The sequence below is a fragment of the Pseudophryne corroboree genome, chromosome 9, assembly GCF_028390025.1.
Source record: "Pseudophryne corroboree isolate aPseCor3 chromosome 9, aPseCor3.hap2, whole genome shotgun sequence".
In the NCBI taxonomy this organism is placed as follows: Eukaryota; Metazoa; Chordata; class Amphibia; order Anura; family Myobatrachidae; genus Pseudophryne; species Pseudophryne corroboree.
Window position 1 is genome coordinate 322,798,832 of NC_086452.1, and position 23,101 is coordinate 322,821,932.

The 23,101-nt window shown below is 48.3% G+C and overlaps 1 protein-coding gene across 1 annotated transcript in view; it reads right to left on the minus strand.

Annotated features, from left to right (window-relative positions):
• Positions 1 to 23,101, minus strand: part of CBX7 (chromobox 7) — an 86,696-nt gene that overhangs the window by 45,000 nt on the left and 18,595 nt on the right. The window contains exon 3 of the mRNA XM_063940494.1: positions 6,076 to 6,141. Within this exon, the coding sequence (XP_063796564.1) occupies positions 6,076 to 6,141 (66 nt within the window). The remainder of the gene's footprint in view (positions 1 to 6,075; positions 6,142 to 23,101) is intronic.

Sequence of the window (23,101 nt, forward strand, 5' to 3'; positions counted from 1 at the left end):
CGTCCTTCCTAGCCTTTATCAGCGTAGGAATGACCTCATCTGGAATGCCTTTTTCCGCTAGGATCCGGCGTTCAACCGCCATGCTGTCAAACGCAGCTGCGGTAAGTCTTGGAACAGACATGGGCCCTGTTGCAACAGGTCCTGCCTTAGAGGAAGAGGCCACGGATTTTCTGTAAGCATTTCCTGCAGATCCGGATACCAGATCCTTCGTGGCCAATCTGGAACAATGAGGATTGTTCTCACGCCTCCTTTTTCTTATTATTCTCAACCCTTGGGTATGAGAGGAAGAGGAGGAAATACATAGACTGACTGGAACACCCACGGTGTCACTAGGGCGTCTACCGCTACTGCCTGAGGGTCTCTTGACCAGGCGCAATAACTCTGCAGCTTTTTGTTGAGGCGGGACGCCATCCTGTCTATCTGTGGCAGTCCCCACCGAACTGCAATCTGCGCGAAGACTTCCTGATGAAGTCTCCAATCTCCAAGACGTATGTCTGGTGAGGAAGTCTGCTTCCCAGTTGTTCACTTCCGGAATGAACACTGTTGACAGTGCTCTTACATGATTCTCCGCCCAGCGAAGAATTCTGGTGGCTTTCGCCATCGCCACTATGCTCCTTGTGCCGCCTTGGTGGTTTACATGAGCTACTGCGGTGACGTTGTCTGACTGGATCAGAACCGGTTGGTCGCGAAAGAAAGGTCTCCGCTTGACGTAGGGCGTTGTATATGGCCCTTAGTTCCAATATGTTGATGTGAAGACAAGTTTCTTGACTTGACCAAAGACCTTGGAAATTTCTTCCCTGTGTGACTGCTCCCCAGCCCCGGAGGCTCGCGTCCGTGGTCACCAGGATCTAGTCCTGAATGCCGAATCTGCGGCCCTCTAGAAGGTGAGCACTCTGCAGCCACCACAGGAGAGATACCCTGGCCCTGGGGGATAGGGTGATCAACTGATGAATCTGTAGATGTGACCCGGACCACTTGTCCAGTAGGTCCCATTGGAAAGTCCTCGCATGGAACCTGCTGAAGGGAATGTTTTTCCCAGGACTCGAGTGCAGTGATGCACTGACACCTGTCTTGGTTTCAATAGGTCCCTGACTAGAGTCATGAGTTCCTGGGCCTTCTCTATCTGAAGGTAAACCCATTTCTGGTTTGTATCCAGAATCATACCCAAGAAGGGCAGACGAGTCATAGGAACCAACTGTGACCTCGGGAAATTGAGAATCCAGCCGTGTTGCTGTGACCCCTTCAGCGAAAGTGACACGCTGTTCAACAACTGCTTGATCTCGCCCTTATTAGGAGATCGTCCAAGTATGGGACAACTGTGACTCCTTGCTTGCGTAGGAGCACCATTATTTCCGTCAATTACCCTGAAATTGGTAATGACAATCCTGTACCGCAATTGCCAGGTACGCCTGATGGGGTGGATAAATGGGAACATGAAGGTATGCAGCCTTTATGTTTAGATACACCATCAAATCCCCCCCTTCTAGGCTGGCGATGATCGCTCTGGGCGATTCCACTTTAAATCTGAACCTTTTCCCGTATAGGTTCAGAGATTTTAATTTTAAAAATAGGTCTGACCGAACCGTACGGTTTCGGGACTACAGCCAAGGTTGAGTCATATCGCCTTCCTTGTTGCAGGAGGGGAACCTTGAGCACCACCTGTTGGAGATACAATGTGTGAATTGTATTTAATATTACCTCCCTTCCTGGGGGAGAAGCCGGTAGGTCCGATAAGGAAAAACCGGCAAGGAGGCACCTTTCGAATTCCAGCTTGTAACCCTGAGAAACAATTTTTTATTGCCCCGGGAACCACCTGCGAGTGAACTTAGATGTGGCTGAAGAGTCGAAGACGTGCTGCCACTGGGGCGGACTCCCTTAGCGGAGCTCCAGCGTCATGCGTTGGATGTAGTAGAGGCCGGGGAGGACTTCTGTTCCTGGGAACTAGCTGTGCCCTGTACCCTTACCTCTGGTAAGAAAAGGACGCTCCTCGTACTTTCTTGTTATTCTGCGACCGAAAGGACTGCATTTGATAATGTTGTTCCTCAGCCTTGTAAGGTAAACCTCTTTGTGCCTCTTTTAGTCATTGCATGTTCCACAGGACACTTCTAGCAGAAATCGACATAGCGTTGACTCTAGAACCCAGTAGACTAATGTCTCTTTGGGCATGTTTTATATATATATATACATACATATACACACACACACACACACACACACACACACACACACACACACACACATATATACTAGGGTCAATACCATGGTATCCTTATCTAGGGTTTCAATCTCCACTGATAAGGTATCTGTCCACGCTGCTACAGCCCTATAAACCCATGCCGACACAATCGCCGGTCTGAGTAGTGTACCAGGTGGTGTGTAAATGGACTTCAAAGTACTTTTACTGCAAGCTATCTGCAGGATCCCTGAGGATAGCTGTTAAGTCAGCGCTACTTTTTGGGTAAACGTGACAAAGCTTTGTCCACCCTAGGGGAAGATTCCCATCATATCCTGGCCCTAGTAGGGAAAGGATACTCCCTGAGAATTCTTTTTGGGAAGCTGCAGCTTCTTGTCTGGAGATTCCCGCTCTTTTTCTTCATGAGAGGAGGGAAATTTACCTCAGCTTTCTTCCCCTTAAACATGTGTACCCTCGTGTCAGGGACAGATGAGTCATCAGTGATATGCAAAACATCTTTTATTACAATAATCATATTGAATACTTTTCTGCCAGTTTTGGCTGTAACTTTGCATTATCGTAGTCGACACTGGAGTCAGGATCCGTGTCGATATCAGTGTCTATTATTTTGGATAGTGAGCATTGTGAGACTCTGAAGGTCTCTGCCACATAGGGACAGACCTGTGTAGATTCACTGTCTGTTCTCTAATCTTTTGTGCAATAAATTTACCTCAGCACTTTATTTCACATATCAAATCAGGTGTCGGCGTTGTCGACAGAGACACCACTCACACACACATTTGCTCCATCTCCTCTTTAGGAGAGCCTTTTACCTCAGACATGTCGACACACACGTACCGACACACCACACACTCAGGGAATGCTCATCTGAAGATAATTCCCCCACAAGGCCCTTTGGAGAGACAGAGAGAGAGTATGCCAGCACACACCCCAGCGCTATATGACCCAGGAAAAAACACAGCAATTTAATGTTTACCCAGTAGCGCTGTTATCTGCGCCGAATTATGTGCCCCCCCCCCTCTTCTTTAAAACCCTCTCTTCTACTGTGGTATAAGCAGGGGAGAGTCCGGGGAGCTTCCTCTCAGCGGTGCTGTGGAGAAAAACATGGCGCTGGTGAGTGCTGAGGGAGAAGCCCCCCCCCCCCCCCCCCTGCACCCTTACAGTGACCGGAGTATGTGAGGTGTGTGGGAGCAATGGCGCACAGCTGCAGTGCTGTGCGTTACCTCAGTGAAGATCATGAAGTCTTCTGCCACCTCTGAAGTCTTCTTTTCTTCTCATACTCACCCGGCTTCTATCTTACGGCTCTGCGAGGGGGACGGCGGCGCGGCTCCGGGACGGACGGCGAGGGTGAGATCCTGCGTACCAATCCCTCTGAAGCTAATGGTGTCCAGTAGCCTAAGAAGCAGGACCTAGCTTCAGAGAGTAGGGCTGCTTCTCTCCCCTCAGTCCCACGATGCAGGGAGTCTGTTGCCAGCAGAGCTCCCTGAAAATAAAAAACCAAAATCAGTAAACTCAGGAGAGCTCACTGAAAAGCACCCAGCTCGTCTGGGCACAGTATCAAACTGAGGTCTGGAGGAGGGGCATAGAGGGAGGAGCCAGTGCACACCAGGAACTAAATTCTTTCTTAAAGTGCCCATGTCTCCTGCGGAGCCCGTCTATCCCCATGGTCCTTACGGAGTCCCCAGCATCCTCTAGGACGTTAGAGAAACCTAACAAAGTATTTTCAGAGAAACTCAGAGCTCCTCAGTGTGCATCCAGTCTGCCTGGGCACAGATTATAAACTGGAGTCTGGAGGAGGGGCATAGAGGGAGGAGCTAGTTCACACCCCTCTGAAAGTCTTAAAGTGCCCATGTCTCCTGTGGATCCCGTCTATACCCCATGGTTCTTGAAGTGACCCCAGCATCCTCTAGAACGTATGAGAAACCGGAGTTGCAGATTCATTCTGTGCAACCCTAGTAGAAATCTGAGAAATCATAGATTTGATAGAGGATAACCATTCAGGCTCCCTTGCTCCCGCCATATACCGTATACTCTGCACCCCCTCCTCCATATACTATGCTGCAACCAAGGTTATTTGCCATCCCGGGACGCAGCAAAATGTAGCAGCAGTAACCAGAGGAGAGATGCAGGAATCACCAGACGGTCCCGCAGTGCTCAGAATGGAGGCATCGGGGACACGTGCGGCCACTTACAGGCAGGGGGGGGGGGGGAAGGTTGGAAGATGAATCAGTCTGGCAGGAAGAGGTGAGACCTTGTGTCAGGTGAGCAGAGCGGTGACCAGGAGGAAGAGGTGTCGGTACTGGAGCTGCTGATCATGCAGGTGAGGAGACGGATAACCGGCTCAGCTGCTTTATATGTCCTGCGCGTCAATGAAGGGGCGGGGTCATGTGCTCGCCCCACCAACACGCCTAGCAGGTTATGCCCAGACCCCTCCACACAGCTTCTGGTGGCTACTGGTGTCCTCTAACCCTCAGACTGGTCGGGAGCTGTGGGGGGATTGGTGAGTTTACACGTGCCAGTGCTGGTGTATATAGTCCAGTATCATTATAGCCTGCCCATTACAGATATACAGAATCTATATTTATATAACGCTACACACACCAGTGACATACGGTGAGGTGAGGCAGAGCCTTTCCTGTCATACTAACGTATACGCCAGAGTTTTGATTGTATAAAGTAAATGTAAAATACAAAGAATATATTAGAAATATCTTCTTAGTATTCTAATCCTTTTTATAGTCAAATCTCTGGAGTCAAAAGTCTGATAGGTGGGGGGCCTATCTTTTCTGCACATCTCTGATCAAAACTCAACAAATTTCCAGCAGTATATACTGCTGCACCTGTGTATAATGCCCACATGCACCCGTGGGCTCATATATTGCGTATAAATCTGGCTCTGGCACTAGCCAATGCCTCCTGAGCCATTTACCTCACCACGGGTGGTATTCATGTGACCGGCGGTCGGGTGACCGACAGTCACATGACCTCCTCCACCATGCAGAGCGCTCACTATCCCGATGGTCGGCATGCCGACCAACAGGGACTATTTCCACTCGTGGGTGTCCACGACACCCATAGAGTGGGAGTAGAACCCGTGGCAACCGCAGGTCGCCACCGAGCCCGCAAGGGGCTTGCTGCACTCGCCCCTCCCCGCCGGGATCCCGGCGTCGGTATGCTGACCGGCGGTCAGGAGACCGCCGGTCAGCCGTACTACACCCCCTCACCACATGTCCCTGACACACATACTCACATTCTCAGCATGACAAAGCCTCACCTCCCAGCAGCAGGACTTCCATAAACCTGGCAGCTCCTGTATGAGTAGTGACTGCCCTCCTAATATAATCCGGTTCTGTTGTCCATCATTTTGACAGGCTTTTAACTAGTGATATTATAATTGGACAGTGTGTAATAAAAAGTAACTGATTAAATAGAAATTTGGGAGGCCATTATAAGCATGGTGACATCCTCATGTCCTCACTCTAGTGCTATATGACTTGTGTGGCAAAGTGCATGCACACAGACACCAACAATCACTCAAGCAGAACAGGTTATTTGGTTGTAGGCCCCTGTAAATAAGAGTTGGTTACTCTGCAGGAGCAGTATCCTTCTGGGATCTTTCAATCATATGAATCGGTATGAATTTCTCAATGCCACAATTTTCCTCTACATGGCCAGATTTACATGTAGGATTCAGTTATTCCATATTCACATAGACATGTAAATTACAGTGCAGAAGAGACATGATGTATAGGAGAATAGAACAATACTGTCAGAAAATAACAGAAGCCATTTGGAAAAAGATTGTATGTTTTTAAACACATCTAAAATTTGATGTTAAAACCCAGCATAAAAGCACAAACAAGTTGAAAAGAAACACTTACTTTTCTTCGTATGCCAAGACAAGTCGTGGATCCAGAATGTGTTCTTCTGGTTCCCAGGTACTGTACCTACAAGAAAAATATTGATTAAAACAATTCAATCAGATTACATGGATGTATAAGCAAATTACTATAAATAGCACAATGCTGCAATGCCAGTATATTTGCTGATACTATTGGTACAGATTATTTACATAACTAACGATGATGAATGGTAGATACGGTTACATGATGCAGACAACGGACCTTGTACGACAGTGCTAATTATGCCCTATTTCTTACATGTATGGCCAAATCTTACCAGTTTCATGAAAGGACAACTGTGGCATGTGCACCCAATTGGAACAAATGAATTGGATGCAGGGCGCCCAAAAACATTTTAATCACCCCCAAGGAGTTTTTGTACTAAGCAACTGTTTCTAAGGGTTTATGAAATACCGACAATCAAAATCCCGACAGTCAAAATCCTGACAACAATTTGACCGATGCTCAAAATACTGACAAGGTCAAAATACCAACATTTAAAATACTGACAAGGTCAAAATACAGACATTTAAAATGTCGACAGGTCAAAAAGTCAACACAAGTTTTTCATTGTTTTTGTGTATGTCAACATAGGTCGACATGTACACTGTATAAGTGTACCGTGTCCCCTTGCAGCTTCAGGCATGGTACCTTGTATTCCCCCTCCAGTTCCACTGGGATGGTAAAATATGAACAAATTGATTTCAAAGAAAAAAATCATGAATAACTCATGTTGACTTTGACCTGTTGACATTTTAAATGTCGCTAATTTGACCTTGTCGGTTTTTTAAATGTCAGTATTTTGACCATGTCGGTATTTTGACTATCGGCCAATGGTTGTCGGGATTTTGACCGCCGGGATTTTGACCGTAGGTAAATTGACTGCATCCCGTTTCTAAAACTCCACTCTTCCTGTCAAGTTTATAGCCAAAATTTAAAAAGACAATGGTTCTACTTGCCTTACTTTAAAATTTAGTCAGAAATTGAAATCAGAAGCTCCTGGTTTTAGAAACAGACGCTTAGTAAATAAACTCCTAAGTCTTCTGGTTCAAGTCCCCATTCTGCACTTTGAAGCATACCCAAACAGACATTGTGCCGAACAGGGCCAGTTTTAAGGGCAGGCTGAGTAGGCTGCAGCCTAGGGGCCCCAATCACTATCACAAAGAGGGAATCTTCTCCCCCACTCCAGCAGCTGCATGGGAGTATGTATGTAACACTAAAGATAACCACTGACAGGGAGTTCCCAGTATTACTGCTGTCCAAGCTGGAACTTGGTCTAATAGCAAACGTGCATTTGGGCAACCTATGGCAGCAGGTAGTGTATGCAGTCTCCCGGGTAATGGGTGTGGTCTATCATCTTCTGTCATGCCAGGGAGGGAATGGAGGCCCAGGAACGGAGCAGGCTCCCCTGTCCCTACAGGTGGAAAAATAAGATTTTACTCACCGGTAAATCTATTTCTCGTAGTCCGTAGTGGATGCTGGGTACTCCGTAAGGACCACGGGGAATAGACGGGCTCCGCAGGAGACTGGGCACTCTAAAGAAAAGATTAGGTACTACATCTGGTGTGCACTGGCTCCTCCCTCTATGCCCCTCCTCCAGACCTCAGTTAGGGAAACTGTGCCCGGAAGAGCTGACATTACTAGGAAAGGATTTGGAATCCCGGGTAAGACTCATACCAGCCACACCAATCACACCGTACAACTTGTGATAATTATACCCAGTTAACAGTATGAACAACAACTGAGCCTCATTAAACTGATGACTCAGAACAAAAAACCCTATAGTTAAGCAATAACTATATACAAGTATTGCAGAATTCCGCACTTCGGACGGGCTCCCAGCATCCACTACGGACTACTAGAAATAGATTTACCGGTGAGTAAAATCTTATTTTCTCTGACGTCCTAGTGGATGCTGGGTACTCCGTAAGGACCATGGGGATTATACCAAAGCTCCCAAACGGGCGGGAGAGTGCGAATGACTCTGCAGCATCGAATGAGCAAACTCAAGGTCCTCCTCAGCCAGGGTATCAAACTTGTAGAATTTTGCAAACGTGTTTGATCCCGACCAGGTAGCAGCTCGGCAAAGTTGTAAAGCTGAGACCCCTCGGGCAGCCGCCCAAGAAGAGCCCACCTTCCTCGTGGAATGGGCTTTGACTGATTTAGGATGCGGCAGTCCAGCCGCAGAATGTGCAAGTTGAATCGTGCAATAGATCCAGCGAGCAATAGTCTGCTTAGAAGCAGGAGCACCCAGCTTGTTGGGTGCATGCAGGATAAACAGCGAGTCAGTTTTTCTGACTCTAGCCGTCCTGGAAACATAGATTTTCAGGGCCCGGACTACGTCCAGCAACTTGGAAGCCTCCAAGTCCCGAGTAGCCGCAGGCACCACAATAGGTTGGTTCAAATGAAACGCTGATACCACCTTAGGGAGAAATTGGGGACGAGTCCTCAATTCTGCCCTGTCCATATGGAAGATCAGATAGGGGCTTTTACATGACAAAGCCGCCAATTCTGACACACGCCTAGCCGAAGCCAAGGCCAAAAGCATGACCACTTTCCACGTGAGATATTTCAACTCCACGGTCTGAAGTGGCTCAAACCAATGTGATTTTAGGAAATCCAACACTACACTCCTGACTGTAGGAAGTGCAGAAATCGACCCAGCTGAAATTCTTCTGTTGGGGCCTTAATAGCCTCACACCAAGCAACATATTTTCGCCATATGCGGTGATAATGTTTTGCTGTCACATCCTTCCTAGCTTTTATCAGCGTAGGAATGACTTCAACCGGAATGCCCTTTTCCATCAGGATCCGGCGTTCAACCGCCATGCCGTCAAACGCAGCCGCGGTAAGTCTTGGAACAGACAGGGCCCCTGCTGTAGCAGGTCCTGTCTGAGAGGCAGAGGCCAAGGGTCCTCTGAGATCATTTCTTGTAGTTCCGGGTACCAAGTCCTTCTTGGCCAATCCGGAACGATGAGTATAGTTCTTACTCCCCTCTTTCTTATTATCCTCAGTACCTTTGGTATGAGAGGAAGAGGAGGGAACACATAAACCGACTGGTACACCCACGGTGTCACTAGAGCGTCCACAGCTATCGCCTGAGGGTCCCTTGACCTGGCGCAATATCTTTTTAGCTTTTTGTTGAGGCGGGACGCCATCATGTCCACCTGTGGCCTTTCCCAACGATTTACAATCAGCTGGAAGACTTCTGGATGAAGTCCCCACTCTCCCGGGTGGAGGTCGTGCCTGCTGAGGAAGTCTGCTTCCCAGTTGTCCACTCCCGGAATGAACACTGCTGACAGTGCTATCACGTGATTTTCCGCCCATCGGAGAATCCTTGTGGCTTCTGCCATCGCCATCCTGCTTCTTGCGCCGCCCTATCGGTTTACATGGGCGACCGCCGTGATGTTGTCTGACTGAATCAGCACCGGCTGGTTTTGAAGCAGGGGTCTTGCCTGACTTAGGGCATTGTAAATGGCCCTTAGTTCCAGAATATTTATGTGTAGGGAAGCTTCCTGACTCGACCATTGTCCTTGGAAGTTTCTTCCCTGAGTGACTGCCCCCCAACCTCGGAGGCTTGCATCCGTGGTCACCAGGATCCAGTCCTGTATGCCGAATCTGCGGCCCTCGAGAAGATGAGCACTCTGCAGCCACCACAGCAGAGACACCCTGGCCCTCGGGGACAGGGTGATCAGCCGATGCATCTGAAGATGCGATCCGGACCACTTGTCTAACAGATCCCACTGAAAGATCCGTGCATGGAACCTGCCGAATGGAATTGCCTCGTAAGAAGCTACCATCTTTCCCAGGACTCGCGTGCAGTGATGCACCGACACCTGTTTTGGTTTTAGGAGGTCTCTGACCAGAGATGACAACTCCTTGGCCTTCTCCTCCGGGAGAAACACCTTCTTCTGTTCTGTGTCCAGAATCATACCCAGGAACAGCAGACGCGTCGTAGGAACCAGCTGCGACTTCGGGATATTCAGAATCCAGCCGTGCTGTTGTAGCACTTCCTGAGATAGTGCTACTCCGACCAACAACTGCTCCCGGACCTCGCCTTTATAAGGAGATCGTCCAAGTACGGGATAATTATAACTCCCTTCTTTCGAAGGAGTATCATCATTTCGGCCATTACTTTGGTAAATACCCTCGGTGCCGTGGACAGACCAAACGGAAACGTCTGGAATTGGTAACGGCAGTCCTGTACCACAAAACGGAGGTACACCTGGTGAGGTGGGTAAATGGGGACATGTAGGTAAGCATCCTTGATGTCCAGTGATACCATGTAATCCCCCTCTTCCAGGCTTGCAATAACCGCCCTGAGCGATTCCATTTTGAACTTGAACTTCCTTATATAAGTGTTCAAGGATTTCAAATTTAGAATGGGTCTCACCGAACCGTCTGGTTTCGGTACCACAAACATTGTGGAATAGTAACCCCGTCCCTGTTGAAGGAGGGGAACTTTTATTATCACCTGCTGGAGGTACAGCTTGTGAATTGACGCCAGTACTACCTCCCTGTCCTGGGGAGTAGCTGGCAAGGCTGATTTGAGGTAACGGCGAGGGGGAGACGTCTCGAATTCCAGCTTGTATCCCTGAGATACCACTTGTAGAACCCAGAGATCCACCTGTGAGCGAACCCACTGGTCGCTGAAGTTCCGGAGACGGGCCCCCACCGCACCTGGCTCCACATGTGGAGCCCCAGCGTCATGCGGTGGACTTAGTGGAAGCAGGGGAGGATTTTTGTTCTTGGGAACTGGCTGTAGGTGCAGCTTTTTCCCTCTACCCCTGCCTCTGGGCAGAAAGGACGCGCCTCTAACCCGCTTGCCTTTCTGAGGCCGAAAGGACTGTACTTGATAATACGGTGCTTTCTTAGGCTGTGAGGGAACCTGAGGTAAAAAAGTCGACTTCCCAGCTGTTGATGTGGATACGAGGTCCGAAAGACCGTCCCCAAACAATTCCTCACCCTTATAAGGCAAAATTTCCATGTGCCTTTTAGAATCAGCATCACCCGTCCACTGCAGAGTCCATAATACTCTCCTGGCAGAAATGGACATCGCATTAATTCTAGATGCCAGCCGGCAAATGTCCCTCTGTGCATCTCTCATATATAAGACTACGTCTTTAATATGCTCTATGGTTAGCAATATAGTGTCCCTGTCAAGGGAATCAATGTTATCAGACAGGGAATCAGACCACGCTGCTGCAGCACTGCACATCCATGCTGAAGCAATAACAGGTCTCAGTATAGTACCCGAGTGTGTATACACAGACTTCAGGATAGCCTCCTGCTTTCTATCTGCAGGCTCCTTTAAGGCGGCCGTATCCTGAGACGGCAGTGCCACCTTTTTTGATAAGCGTGTGAGCGCTTTGTCCACCTTAGGGGATGTCTCCCAGCGTAACCTATCCGTTGGCGGGAAAGGGTACGCCATTAGTAACCGCTTAGAAATTACTAGTTTCTTATCTGGGGAACCCCACTCTTCTTCACACAATTCGTTTAACTCATCAGATGGGGGAAAAGTCACTGGCTGCTTTTTCTCCCCAAACATAATACCCTTTTTTGTGGTAACCGGGTTAATGTCAGAAATGTGCAACACATTTTTCATTGCCGTAATCATACATCGGATGGCCCTAGTGGATTGTATATTTGTCTCATCCTCGTCGACACTGGAGTCAGACTCCGTGTCGACATCTGTGTCAGCCATCTGAGGTAGCGGGCGTTTTTGAGCCCCTGACTGCCTCTGAGATGCCTGGGCAGGCGCGGGCTGAGATGCCGGCTGTCCCAAAGCTGCGTCATCGAACCTTTTATGTAAGGAGTTGACAATGTCGGTTAATACCTTCCACATATCCATCCACTCAGGTGTCGGCCCCGCAGGGGGCGACATCACACTTATCGGCACCTGCTCCGCCTCCACGTAAGCGTCCTCATCAAACATGTCGACACAGCCGTACCGACACACCGCACACACAGGGAATGCTCTGACTGAGGACAGGACCCCACAAAGTCCTTTGGGGAGACAGAGAGAGAGTATGCCAGCACACACCACAGCGCTATATAATCAGGGATTTACACTAACAAAAGCGATTTTCCCTATAGCTGCCTTTATATATAGTTTTGCGCCTAAATTTAGTGCCCCCTCTCTTTTTTACCCTTGATGTCTGGAAACTGCAGGGGAGAGCCTGGGGAGCTGTCTTCCAGCGGAGCTGTGAAGAGAAAATGGCGCCGGTGTGCTGAGGAAGATAGCCCCGCCCCCTTCCCGGCGGGCTTCTCCCGCTTTTTTATCTGTATAATGGTGGGGGATTATGCACATATACAGCTTAAAAGCTGTATTATATGTCAATTTGCCATGTAAGGTACTCTAATTGCTGCCCAGGGCGCCCCCCCCCCCCCCCCCAGCACCCTGCACCCATCAGTGACCGGAGTGTGTGGTGTGCATAGGGAGCAATGGCGCACAGCTGCAGTGCTGTGCGCTACCTTAATGAAGACCGAAGTCTTCAGCCGCCGATTTTCTCCGGTTTCTTCTGTCTTCTGGCTCTGCAAGGGGAACGGCGGCGCGGCTCCGGGAACGGACGATCGAGGTCGGGCCCTGTGTTCGATCCCTCTGGAGCTAATGGTGTCCAGTAGCCTAGAAGCACAAGCTAGCTGCAAGCAGGTAGGTTTGCTTCTCTCCCCTAAGTCCCACGTAGCAGTGAGTCTGTTGCCAGCAGATCTCACTGAAAATAAAAAACCTAAGAAATACTTTTCTTTCTAGGAAGCTCAGGAGAACCCCTAGAGTGCATCCAGCTCTGGCCGGGCACAGATTCTAACTGAGGTCTGGAGGAGGGGCATAGAAGGAGGAGCCAGTGCACACCAGATGTAGTACCTAATCTTTTCTTTAGAGTGCCCAGTCTCCTGCGGAGCCCGTCTATTCCCCATGGTCCTTACGGAGTACCCAGCATCCACTAGGACGTCAGAGAAATAATTCATGGCGCTGATGTGATTACATTCTACAATACGATCTTGGGGACTAATTGTGCCGAGATCGCATTGCAAGCAGCTTTGATTAAACATGTGAATTTATTCAAAACATATACACACCAGCCAATCATCCCTACACAGTCAATCCATTAACAAACCACCATGGTGAATATTTAGACACCTCGCAAAGCCATTCAAGAATGCACAGAAAAAGCTACCATCATATGTAAGTCATGATGCAATTTTTTCTTATATGAAATATAGAAATAGAATATAAGTATATCAAATTAGTTTTATTATACAGCAAATGATAAACTAGCATCTACACCAGGCATGTCAAAGTCAAAATCCCAACTGGGCCGAATAACCAAGCTCTAAGGGCCTAATTCAGACCTGATCGCTAGCAATCGATTTTTGCACTGCTGCGATCAGATAGTAACCTACAGGGGGAGGGTATTTTAGCTGTACAAGTGTGCGAACGCATGTGTAGCAGAGCTGTACAAACAGATATTGTGCAGTCTCTACGCAGCCCAGGACTTACTCAGCCGCTGCGATCACATCAGCCTGTCTGGGACCGGAATTGACGCCAGGAACCCTCCCTGCTAACGCATGGACACGCCTGCTTTTTTCCAGACACGCCCTGAAAATGGTCAGTTGACACCCACAAACGCCTTCTTCCTGTCAATCTCCTTGCGATTGCCCGTGCGAACGGATCCGTCGCACAAACCCATTGCTGAGCGGTGATCCGCTTTGTATCTGTGCGACACGCCTGTGTATTGTGGTGCATACGCATGCGCAGTTTGTGCCTGATCACCCGCTGTGCGAAAACGCACAGCAGCAATCAGGTCTGAATTACCCCCTAAGTCTAGTGTGGGCCACAAGACAAAGAAAGTCTTATATGCAATTTTCAAAGGTTTATTAGAAACACCAACAAGAAAAGGACAATCAAAGAGATGTCAAGTATCGGGAAATAAACAACTTTTAAGTGTGAGCTGGGAGCGGTGTTATTCCCCCTCATATACAGTATCTCTGTGCTGTCCCCTCTCCTGTATAATACATATCAGTGTGAGCTGGGAGCTGTGTTATTCCCCCTCATACAGCATATCACTGTGCAGTCCCCTCTCCTCTATAATACATATCAGTGTGAGCTAGTAAAAATGGTCATTCCAGCTCCACTCTGTCCCTCCAGTCCAGCCACATACCCCCTGGTATCCCCTCTTGCTTCTTTTGTCCCCACCAGCCACAAGCCCTCTGTGCCAACCCCCTCCAATTTAGAAATAGCTACTGGTTTATTGTCTGAATATGTGAGATAATTACTGGGGGTCCATTTATACAAAAACAAAGTGTGTGTGCGCGTGGGTAATGGGGGCACAACAGTGGTTAAGATGTGATCATGACCTGCAAGTGTAGACGACAATAACTGCCAGTCTTGCCACATGAGAATCTACAGGCGGAGGAGTTTCCCATTTTTACTTAGCTCTGCAGAGAGAGGATAGCGAGCCAACAGTCTCTTATGCGGTGTGAATCTTGTTCCTGGATTTTCCCAGGATTCCTGATGTATGTCAGCCAGGTGTTGAGAATGAGGTAAAACTTGTTTAACCACCTTCTTACGTTTAAATCTGTCCGGATTTTTAGAGACAGCCGCAGGTTCAGGTTCATCAGAAACTTGAAGAATGAGCCTGATAGCCTCACTCAAATCAGGGACATCCACCAGTGACTTTCCTTCCCCATCAGAAGCATCAGAGTCAGTGTCTGTGGGGTCAGTATATGCACCATCCTCCTCAGAGGATATGTCCGGAACAGCGGTGGATAGTGAGGAAGTAGCGGCCCATTTAGAAGACGTCTTAGGTGGGCGAGAGTGAGACTTAATTTTAGTCAGTGATCGGTTCAAGTGCTGTAACTGTGAGATTTGATCCGCCCATGGCGGATTGACTGCAGGGACCATAAACTGCTGCACTGGCATAGGAGGTTCCACAGGGGGCGTAAGTTTTGTTACCAGCGTATTTAATAACGTGGAGAAGGTAGCCCAAGGTGGGTCATTATTGGATCCCGGTGCTACAGACCCACTGGGAGGTAAGGAACCCCCAGCCTCTGTTGCCATGTTTTCGTCAAAAGTGTCTGCAGCATCACCTCCACGCAATGTGGGAGAAGCCCCAGTTCTGTTGCCCCGGGTAGCTGACATAATGATAAGTTCAATAACAGGCAACCTAGTACAATATTAGCAGCAATATACCTAGCAAGAACTCCCAGTGTAGTGTGTCAGCACAAACCGGGAATCCAAGTGATATATGGTGACAATAAATCACAGAGAAAAATACACAGTAAGTATATCCTGGGAAACACCTATATCAGTTAATAAACCTGACGTACTCAGCCCCCTCAGGTTACAGAATATAGGAGTAGCAAGCTGAGTGAAATACACGAGATGGAAGCCACGCAGCAGCTACATGCACACACACACACACATATAGTCACAAATGTACAATGCAAAAGTTATACCAATCAATAAAACTGCACTGGACTATCAATACAAAGTAATACTCAGTATAGATTATTTATATATATATATATATATATATATATATATATATATATATATATAAACAGTAGATATAACAAAACACAGTAAATACTGGATGTATATCACAGGGTGTTTGTACCACACAACCCTAACTGTATGCACTCTTTCTTAACTAACACTGTCCACTGACAGGTAGGATACTTAAGTGTCCTGTAAAATGCACAGCGCTGACGAGCAGGCGGCTTTACAGAGGAGGATTTGCACCAGCAGTCCCAGGAACAGCGCAGCTCCGTGTAATGGCGGCTGAAAGGGAGTGAGGGAGATATACATGCAGCTCCAGGGTGGGAACATTTACCCAAATGGCGCCCTGGGGCTGGGGGAGAGGCTACAGGTCATGCCATATCCTCCTGCTGGCTTCCCCACCGGGCGCTGCGGGCTGTAATGAAACGGGTTTTACAGAGCCAAAACCGCACCTGTGCCCTGTGTCCCGGAGCTAGTGGAGCGGCTGCCCCTTACAGTGTCCACGCCAGCGCGCGCGCGCGGCCCGCCTCCCACGGCCGCGCTGGATCACGATTACAGCGGGTTAAAGAGACCCCTTACCTCCCCTTTGAATGCGGCCACGCGATCCAGGAGACAGCGGCGAGTGTGTGACTAACGTAGAGAAGAACACCGGAGCCTCCGCTGTAGTGACCCGGCAACCAGGGCGCGGGAGTATACAGCGCCGCTGGGGGAGTGATGGAGCTGCAGCAGGGGATGTCTGACTGACATCTAACACTGCTGCAGCCCTTAAAGTCTTTAAGTATTCTTTCTTCTGAAAAATAGCTTTTTCTTAGGGCTGCAGGAACAGCCCCCCCTGTTGACTGCCTGCTTACTGCATGGCACCAACTTACAAACTGAGCTCCTGTGTACGGAGGCGGGGTGATATAGGAGGCGGCGCTATGCATCTTGGGAAGAAGGTCAAAGCTTTGAGCCTCTTGGTGCCTCGGATCAAGATCCTACTCTACACCCAGATGTTAATCCTTGTGGAGCCCAGTGTACTCCGCAACAGAAATAGTCTATTTTGTCAGACCCCAGGTAACCTACCAGTGCACTTGAACTGTGTAGTGCGGTTGGTGCCTCCGGGGGTAACTCATACAAACACAGAGAGAACATACAAATTCTACCCAGATGGTGCCCTGTTTGTATATGAGCCAATGGATAGTACACTTACCAAACTGCTTTTCTTGCCCATAATATATACCCCACCATATCAACCAACTTTTAGTGAGAGAGGCACCTTATATGACATACAATATATGCAGGGCGGATCCAGGAAAAAATGACAGGGGGGGGCACCTTGTGCACACCTTCGGCGTGCGGTCCCATGAAGGTGCGCGTGGCCTCACAACAAGGGCATGACCTAGTAACAAGGGTCATTGGCTCAAAGGGAATGTCATATTCGTAAGACGGGAAGAGGGTGACACTTTGGAGAGGCAGAGGGTAACAGGAGAGAGAGGGTGATGGATTTATAGTGACGCAGGGGAGAGGAAGAGGGTGAGGCAGTGGGTGAAGGAGACATAGTGGGAAACAGAGAGGCAGTGGGTGACAAAGAGAGGGTGACAGTGAGAGGCAGTGTGGGTAACACCGGGGAAAGGGTGACAAGGAAAAAGTGGGAGATGCCAGGGGGAGAGGTGGCAGTGGGTAACAAGGAGAGGGGGACAGGGAGAGGCAGTGGGTACCTAAGGTCTCTGTAGGAGTAGGAGGGAGTAGTGAGACATTTGTATTGAGGTTTATAGAGACATGTGGGGTGAGGACAGGGACTTCTGCTCCGGGGCGAGGACAGGGACTTCTGCTCCGGGGCGAGGACAGGTTCATCTGCCGTGGGCTGAGGAAAGGTTCATCTGCCGTGGGCTGAGGAAAGGTTCATCTGCCGTGGGCTGAGGACAGGGTCATCTGCCGTGGGCTGAGGACAGGGTCATCTGCCGTGGGCTGAGGACAGGGTCATCTGCCGTGGGCTGAGGACAGGGTCATCTGCCCTGGGCTGAGGACAGGGTCATCTGCCCTGGGGTGAGGACAGGGTCATCTGCCCTGGGGTGAGGACAGGGTCATCTGCCCTGGGGTGAGGACAGGGTCATCTGCTCTGGGGTGAGGACAGGGTGTCCTACTGTGGGAAGAGAACAGAACATAGAACTGGGGAGATAGAAAGGAAACGTATTCTGGGGAATAGTGTAGAATGCCTGAGAAAAGCCACAGGAACGTACATGTATGTGCCATCTCTGCGTGCAATGACAGGCTGGCACCATGACACTGTCTGGAGGAGTCACACACAGTCAGTGTAAGCATGCAGCTGCAGGGTTCTAAGACCACGCAGGCGCCCCCCTCCCGCTCCCAACCGCATCAGAAGTAGATACTGAGGATGAGAGAGGAGAGGACGCGATCAGTCTCCGTAATACCACATACACAGGGAGCTGGCTGGGAGACAGAGCACCATGCGTAGCGCATGCACTTCTTTCCCGTAGTATATACTACTCATACACACTGTATATGTAGTATATACTACTCATACGTCCCCGCCGCTGCCCTCCTCCCCCTCGCCCTTACCGCCGGAGACCCTCCTCCACTCATCATCAGCAGCAGCAGCCAGGATCTCAGCGGCGGATACTGCAGACATGACAGGGGGGGCACGGGCCCACGTATCCCCCCCCTGGATTCGCCACTGACTATATGGACAAAAGTATTTGGACACCTGACCATTACACCAACAGGGTCCCCCTTTTGCAGCTATTACAACTTCCTTTCTTCTTGGAAGGCTTTCCACAATATTTTGGAGTGGGGATTTCTGTGGAAAATCTGTGGGGGATTTCTGTGGGAATTTGTGCCCATTCATTCTGTAGAGCAGGCATGTCCAAACTGCGGCCCTCCAACTGTTGAGAAACTACACATCCCGGCATGCCCTGACACACCTTTAGCATTCTCTGACAGCAAAACCCAGTCAGGGCATGCTGGGATATGTAGTTTCACAACAGCTGGAGGGCCGCAGTTTGGACATGCCTGCTGTAGAGCATTTATGAGGTCAGGCACTAATGTTGGATGAGCAGGCCTGGCTTGCAATCTCTGTTCCAGTTCATCCCAAAGGTGCTTGATAGGGTTGAGGCAATGGCTCTGTGCGGGACAGTCAAGTTCTTCCACACCAAACTCATCAAACCATGGGCCAAATGTAATAGAGTGAGAGTTTCAGAAATTGAGAGATTTGGTAAGGTTTTTCAGTTGTTTTTTTTAAGTGGTAATCATTTACGCTGCAAAATCAGGTTGATCTTGCTGTGTACATGATTGCCACTTTTAAAAAAAACTGCGAAACCTTACCAAATCTCTCACTTTCTGAAACTCTCACTCTAATACATGTGGCCCCTAGTCTTTAGAGTCCTTGCTTTGCACGCTGGGGCACAGTCATGTTGGAATTAAAAAGGGCCTTCCCCACACTGCTGCCACAAAGATGGAAGCATAGCACTGTCCAAAATGTCTTGGTATGCTGAAGCATTAAGACTGTCCTTCACTGGAAATAAGGGGTCTAGTCCAAACCCTGAAAACAGTCCCACATCATTATCTCTCCTCCAGCAAACTTCACAGTTGGCATAATGCAGTCTAGCAGGTAACGTTCTCCCGGCATCCACCAAACCCAGACTCGCCCATCTGACTGCCAAACAGAGAAACGTGATTGGTTACACCATAGAATATGTTTCCACTGCGCCACAGTTCAGTGTCTGTGTGCTTTACACCACTCCATCAGACGTTTGGCATTGGACTTGGTGATGTGTGTGTCACAGCTACCATTGAGTCCCGGCCTAGGCCTCGGCATTTACCTGTCTGGCTGACTGCGCAGGCTCTGTACCCAGAGGTGGTTGGTGGCAGGGCACAGGGCAAACTGTTTCTTGCTGCTGCGGCATTCCCCATGGCTCTGGTTTGTTGGGACATCTGCTGTGGACGGCACCATCTTGCTTCAGGTCACCTGATCGGGAGCTGTCCAATCCCAATCAGGTTGTGAGTCAGCTGATTCCTGCAGCCAATTGACTTGAGGGTATAAAGCTTCCTGCTTCACAGGACTCTGGTGCCAGTTCCATAGTCACAAAGCAGCGTGAGCATTGTAGCTGTGCTCCCTTAGTGAGACTCTATCCTCGTTTCGGAGTTCCACTACAGAAACACTGCAATGCAAGCTTTACTCCAAAACTCAAGTCCAGCTCCAGTCCGGTTGCACTCCAGCCCGGTTCCAGTCTGTTAACACTCCAGTCCAGATCCAGTGTCATCATTCCGATACCAGCTCAGTCAGCGTTCCAGTCCGGTTCCAGCTAGTTAGACCAGCCTAAAGCCAAACCTTTCCCGAACATCTAGACCAGGTAAACCAGGCAGGGAGCCGCAACTGTCTCACTGGATGCAGCGAAGCCCAAAGTTCCTTGCGGGGCATCCAGTGGAGTAAGCATCCACGCCCCTGTTCAGGGTCTTGTCAACCTCCTGGTACTAGTTTTGCCCATATTCCATAAACACCAAGGGCTAATTCATTCTACACGAAAGCATCATCTCCGGCCTCCCAGCACAACACTCGGTAAAAGTTGTAGGGAAGTCCTTCGTGGCACTTCTCGACTGAGGGTTGCTGCCTTCTAAGTTCACTGGTGAACCTATCCCAAAACGGTCAAAGAGTTCAAGAGAAAGATTTTGTGGTTGTGTGGAGTAGATGGCGCTACCATTAAGCAGTGAGGGTGAAAAGAGAAGGATGAAAGCTAGTATACTTAGCTTTTGATACATTTATCAATGCGTGTCCGATGGTGTTCTGTTTCCGATGGTTTGATTGGACACTCGGATATATGTGAAAAGATAGGACATAAAATCTACAATGTGTAGTAATGTTATGACATCATATGATAAATGCATATATCTCCACGAGTCATATTTTACTGCTGGCATACCTCACTTACAATGTGAGTTGTCAGCTTAAAACACATAGAGGGATCTTTAAAATATGGTGCCAAAGAGATTTTCTTTTCATAGACACGCCTAACTGGGAACAGTACGAAATCCCGCTGGACGGGATCCCGGCGGTCGAAATACTGACACCCGGTATCCCGACCAGCAGAATCCCGACAGGGGTGGCGAGCGGAACGCAGCCCCTTGCGGGCTCGCTGCGTGCACGGTGCCTCGCTACGCTCGGCACGCTATTTTATTCTCCCTCTATGGGTGTCGTGGACACCCACGGAAGGAGAATATGTCGGGATTGTGCCAGTCGGGATACCGGTGTCGGTATTTCGACCGCCGGGATTCCGTCCGGCAGGATCTTGACCGCATCCCTCCTAACTTACACAAACAAAGGTGTGCGAATGCTCATAAAGGTATCTTTTTAGGTCACTACTGGACTAGATAGACAGATGGTGCAAGTACTTCAAGGCCAGGAAGGAAAACAACAAATTAACAGGATGTTTTGATAGGCAATCGCGTACCTAACACTCACAGTGAGAGCTGTTTGATCCGCATGTAGCGGTTTCTACAGAAAATCCTGGATAGGGTCATGTCCCTCCTGGAAAGGGTCATGTTGGGAGTGTCCAATTAAAACAATCAAATCATTTGAATAAATTGATGCGGCTTGATTGGTGTTGAAAGAAACCGCTACATGAGGATCAAAACAGCTCTCACTGTGAGTGTTAGGTACGCGATTGCCTACCAAAACATCCTGTTAATTTGTTATCTTCCTTCCTGGCCTTGAAGAACTTGCACCATCTGTCTATCTAGTCCAGTAGTGACCTAAAAGATACCTCTATGAGCATTTACACACCTTTGTTTGTGTAAGTTAGGCGTGTCTATGAAAAGAAAATCTCTTTGGCACCAAATTTTAAAGATACCTCTATATGTTTTAAGCTGACAACTCACATTGTAAGTGAGGTATGCCAGCAGTAAAAGATGACTAGTGGAGATACACAGTTGTGCTCATAAGTTTACATACCCTAGCAGAATGTGTGATTTTCTGGCCATTTGTCAGAGAATATGAATGATAACTCACAAACTTTTCTTTCAGTCATGGTTAGTGGTTGAGTGAAGCCATTTATTGTCAAATAACTGTTTACTCTTTTTAAATCATAATGACAACAGAAACTACCCAAAATGACCCTGATCAAAAGTTTACATACCCCAGTTCTTAATACCGTGTATTGCCCCCTTTAACATCAATGACAGCGTGAAGTCTTTTGTGGTAGTTGTGGATGAGGCTCTTTATTTTCTCAGATGGTAAAGCTGCCCATTCTTCTTGGCAAAAAGCCTCCAGTTCCTGTAAATTCATGAACTGCACGTTTGAGATCCCCCCAGAGTGGCTCAATGATATTGAGGTCAGGAGACTGAGATGGCCACTCCAGAACCTTCACTTTATTCTGCTGTAGCCAATGACAGGTCAACTTGGCCTTGTGTTTTGGATCATTGTCATGTTGTAACGTCCAAGTACGTCCCATGCGCCGCTTCCGGGCTGATGAGTGCAAATTTTCTTCCAGTATTTTCTGATAACATGCTGCATTCATCTTGCCATCAATTTTGACCAAGTTTCCAGAGCCTTTGTAGCTCACACATCCCCAAAGCATCAGTGATCCACCTCCGTGTTTCGCAGTAGGAATGGTGTACCTTTCATCATAGGCCTTGTTGACTCCTCTCCAAATGTAATGTCTATGGTTGTGGCCAAAAAGTTCAATTTTGTTCTCATCACTCCAAATGACTTTGTTCCAGAAGTTTTGAGGCTTGTCTCTGTGCTGTTTGAAGTATTGTAAGCGGGATGCTTTGTGGCATTTGCGTAGTAATGGCTTTCTTCTGGCGACTCGACCATGCAGCCCATTTTTCTTCAAATGCCTTTTTATTGTGCATCTTGAAATAACAACACCACTTTTTTTCAGAGAGTCCTGTATTTCAGCTGAAGTTATTTGTGGATTTTTCTTTGCCTCCCGAACAATTTTCCTGGCAGTTGTGGCTGAAATTTTTGTTGGTCTACCTGACCGTGATTTGGTTTCCACAGAATCCCTCATTTTCCACTTCTTAATTAGAGTGTGAACACTGCTAATTGGCATTCTCAATTGCTTGGATATCTTTTTATATCCCTTTCCTGTTTTATACAGTTCAATTACCTTTTCCCGCAGATCCTTTGACAATTCTTTTGCTTTCCCCATGACTCAGAATCCAGAAACGTCAGTACAGCACTGGATGAAAGATGCAAGGGTCTTTCAGGAGTCCAGAAACTCACTGACCTTTTATACACACACACTGATTACAAGCAAACAGATCACAGGTGAGGATGGTTACCTTTAGTAGCCATTCAAACCCGTTTGTGTCAACTTGTGTGCATGTTATCAGGCCAAAATCTCCAGGGTATATAAACTTTTGATCAGGGTCATTTGGGTAGCTTCTGTTGTCATTATGATTTAAAAAGAGTAAACACAGTTGTTTGACAATAAATGGCTTCACCCAACCACTAACCATGAGTGAAAGAAGTTTGTGAATTATCATTCAAATTCTCTGACAAATGTCCAG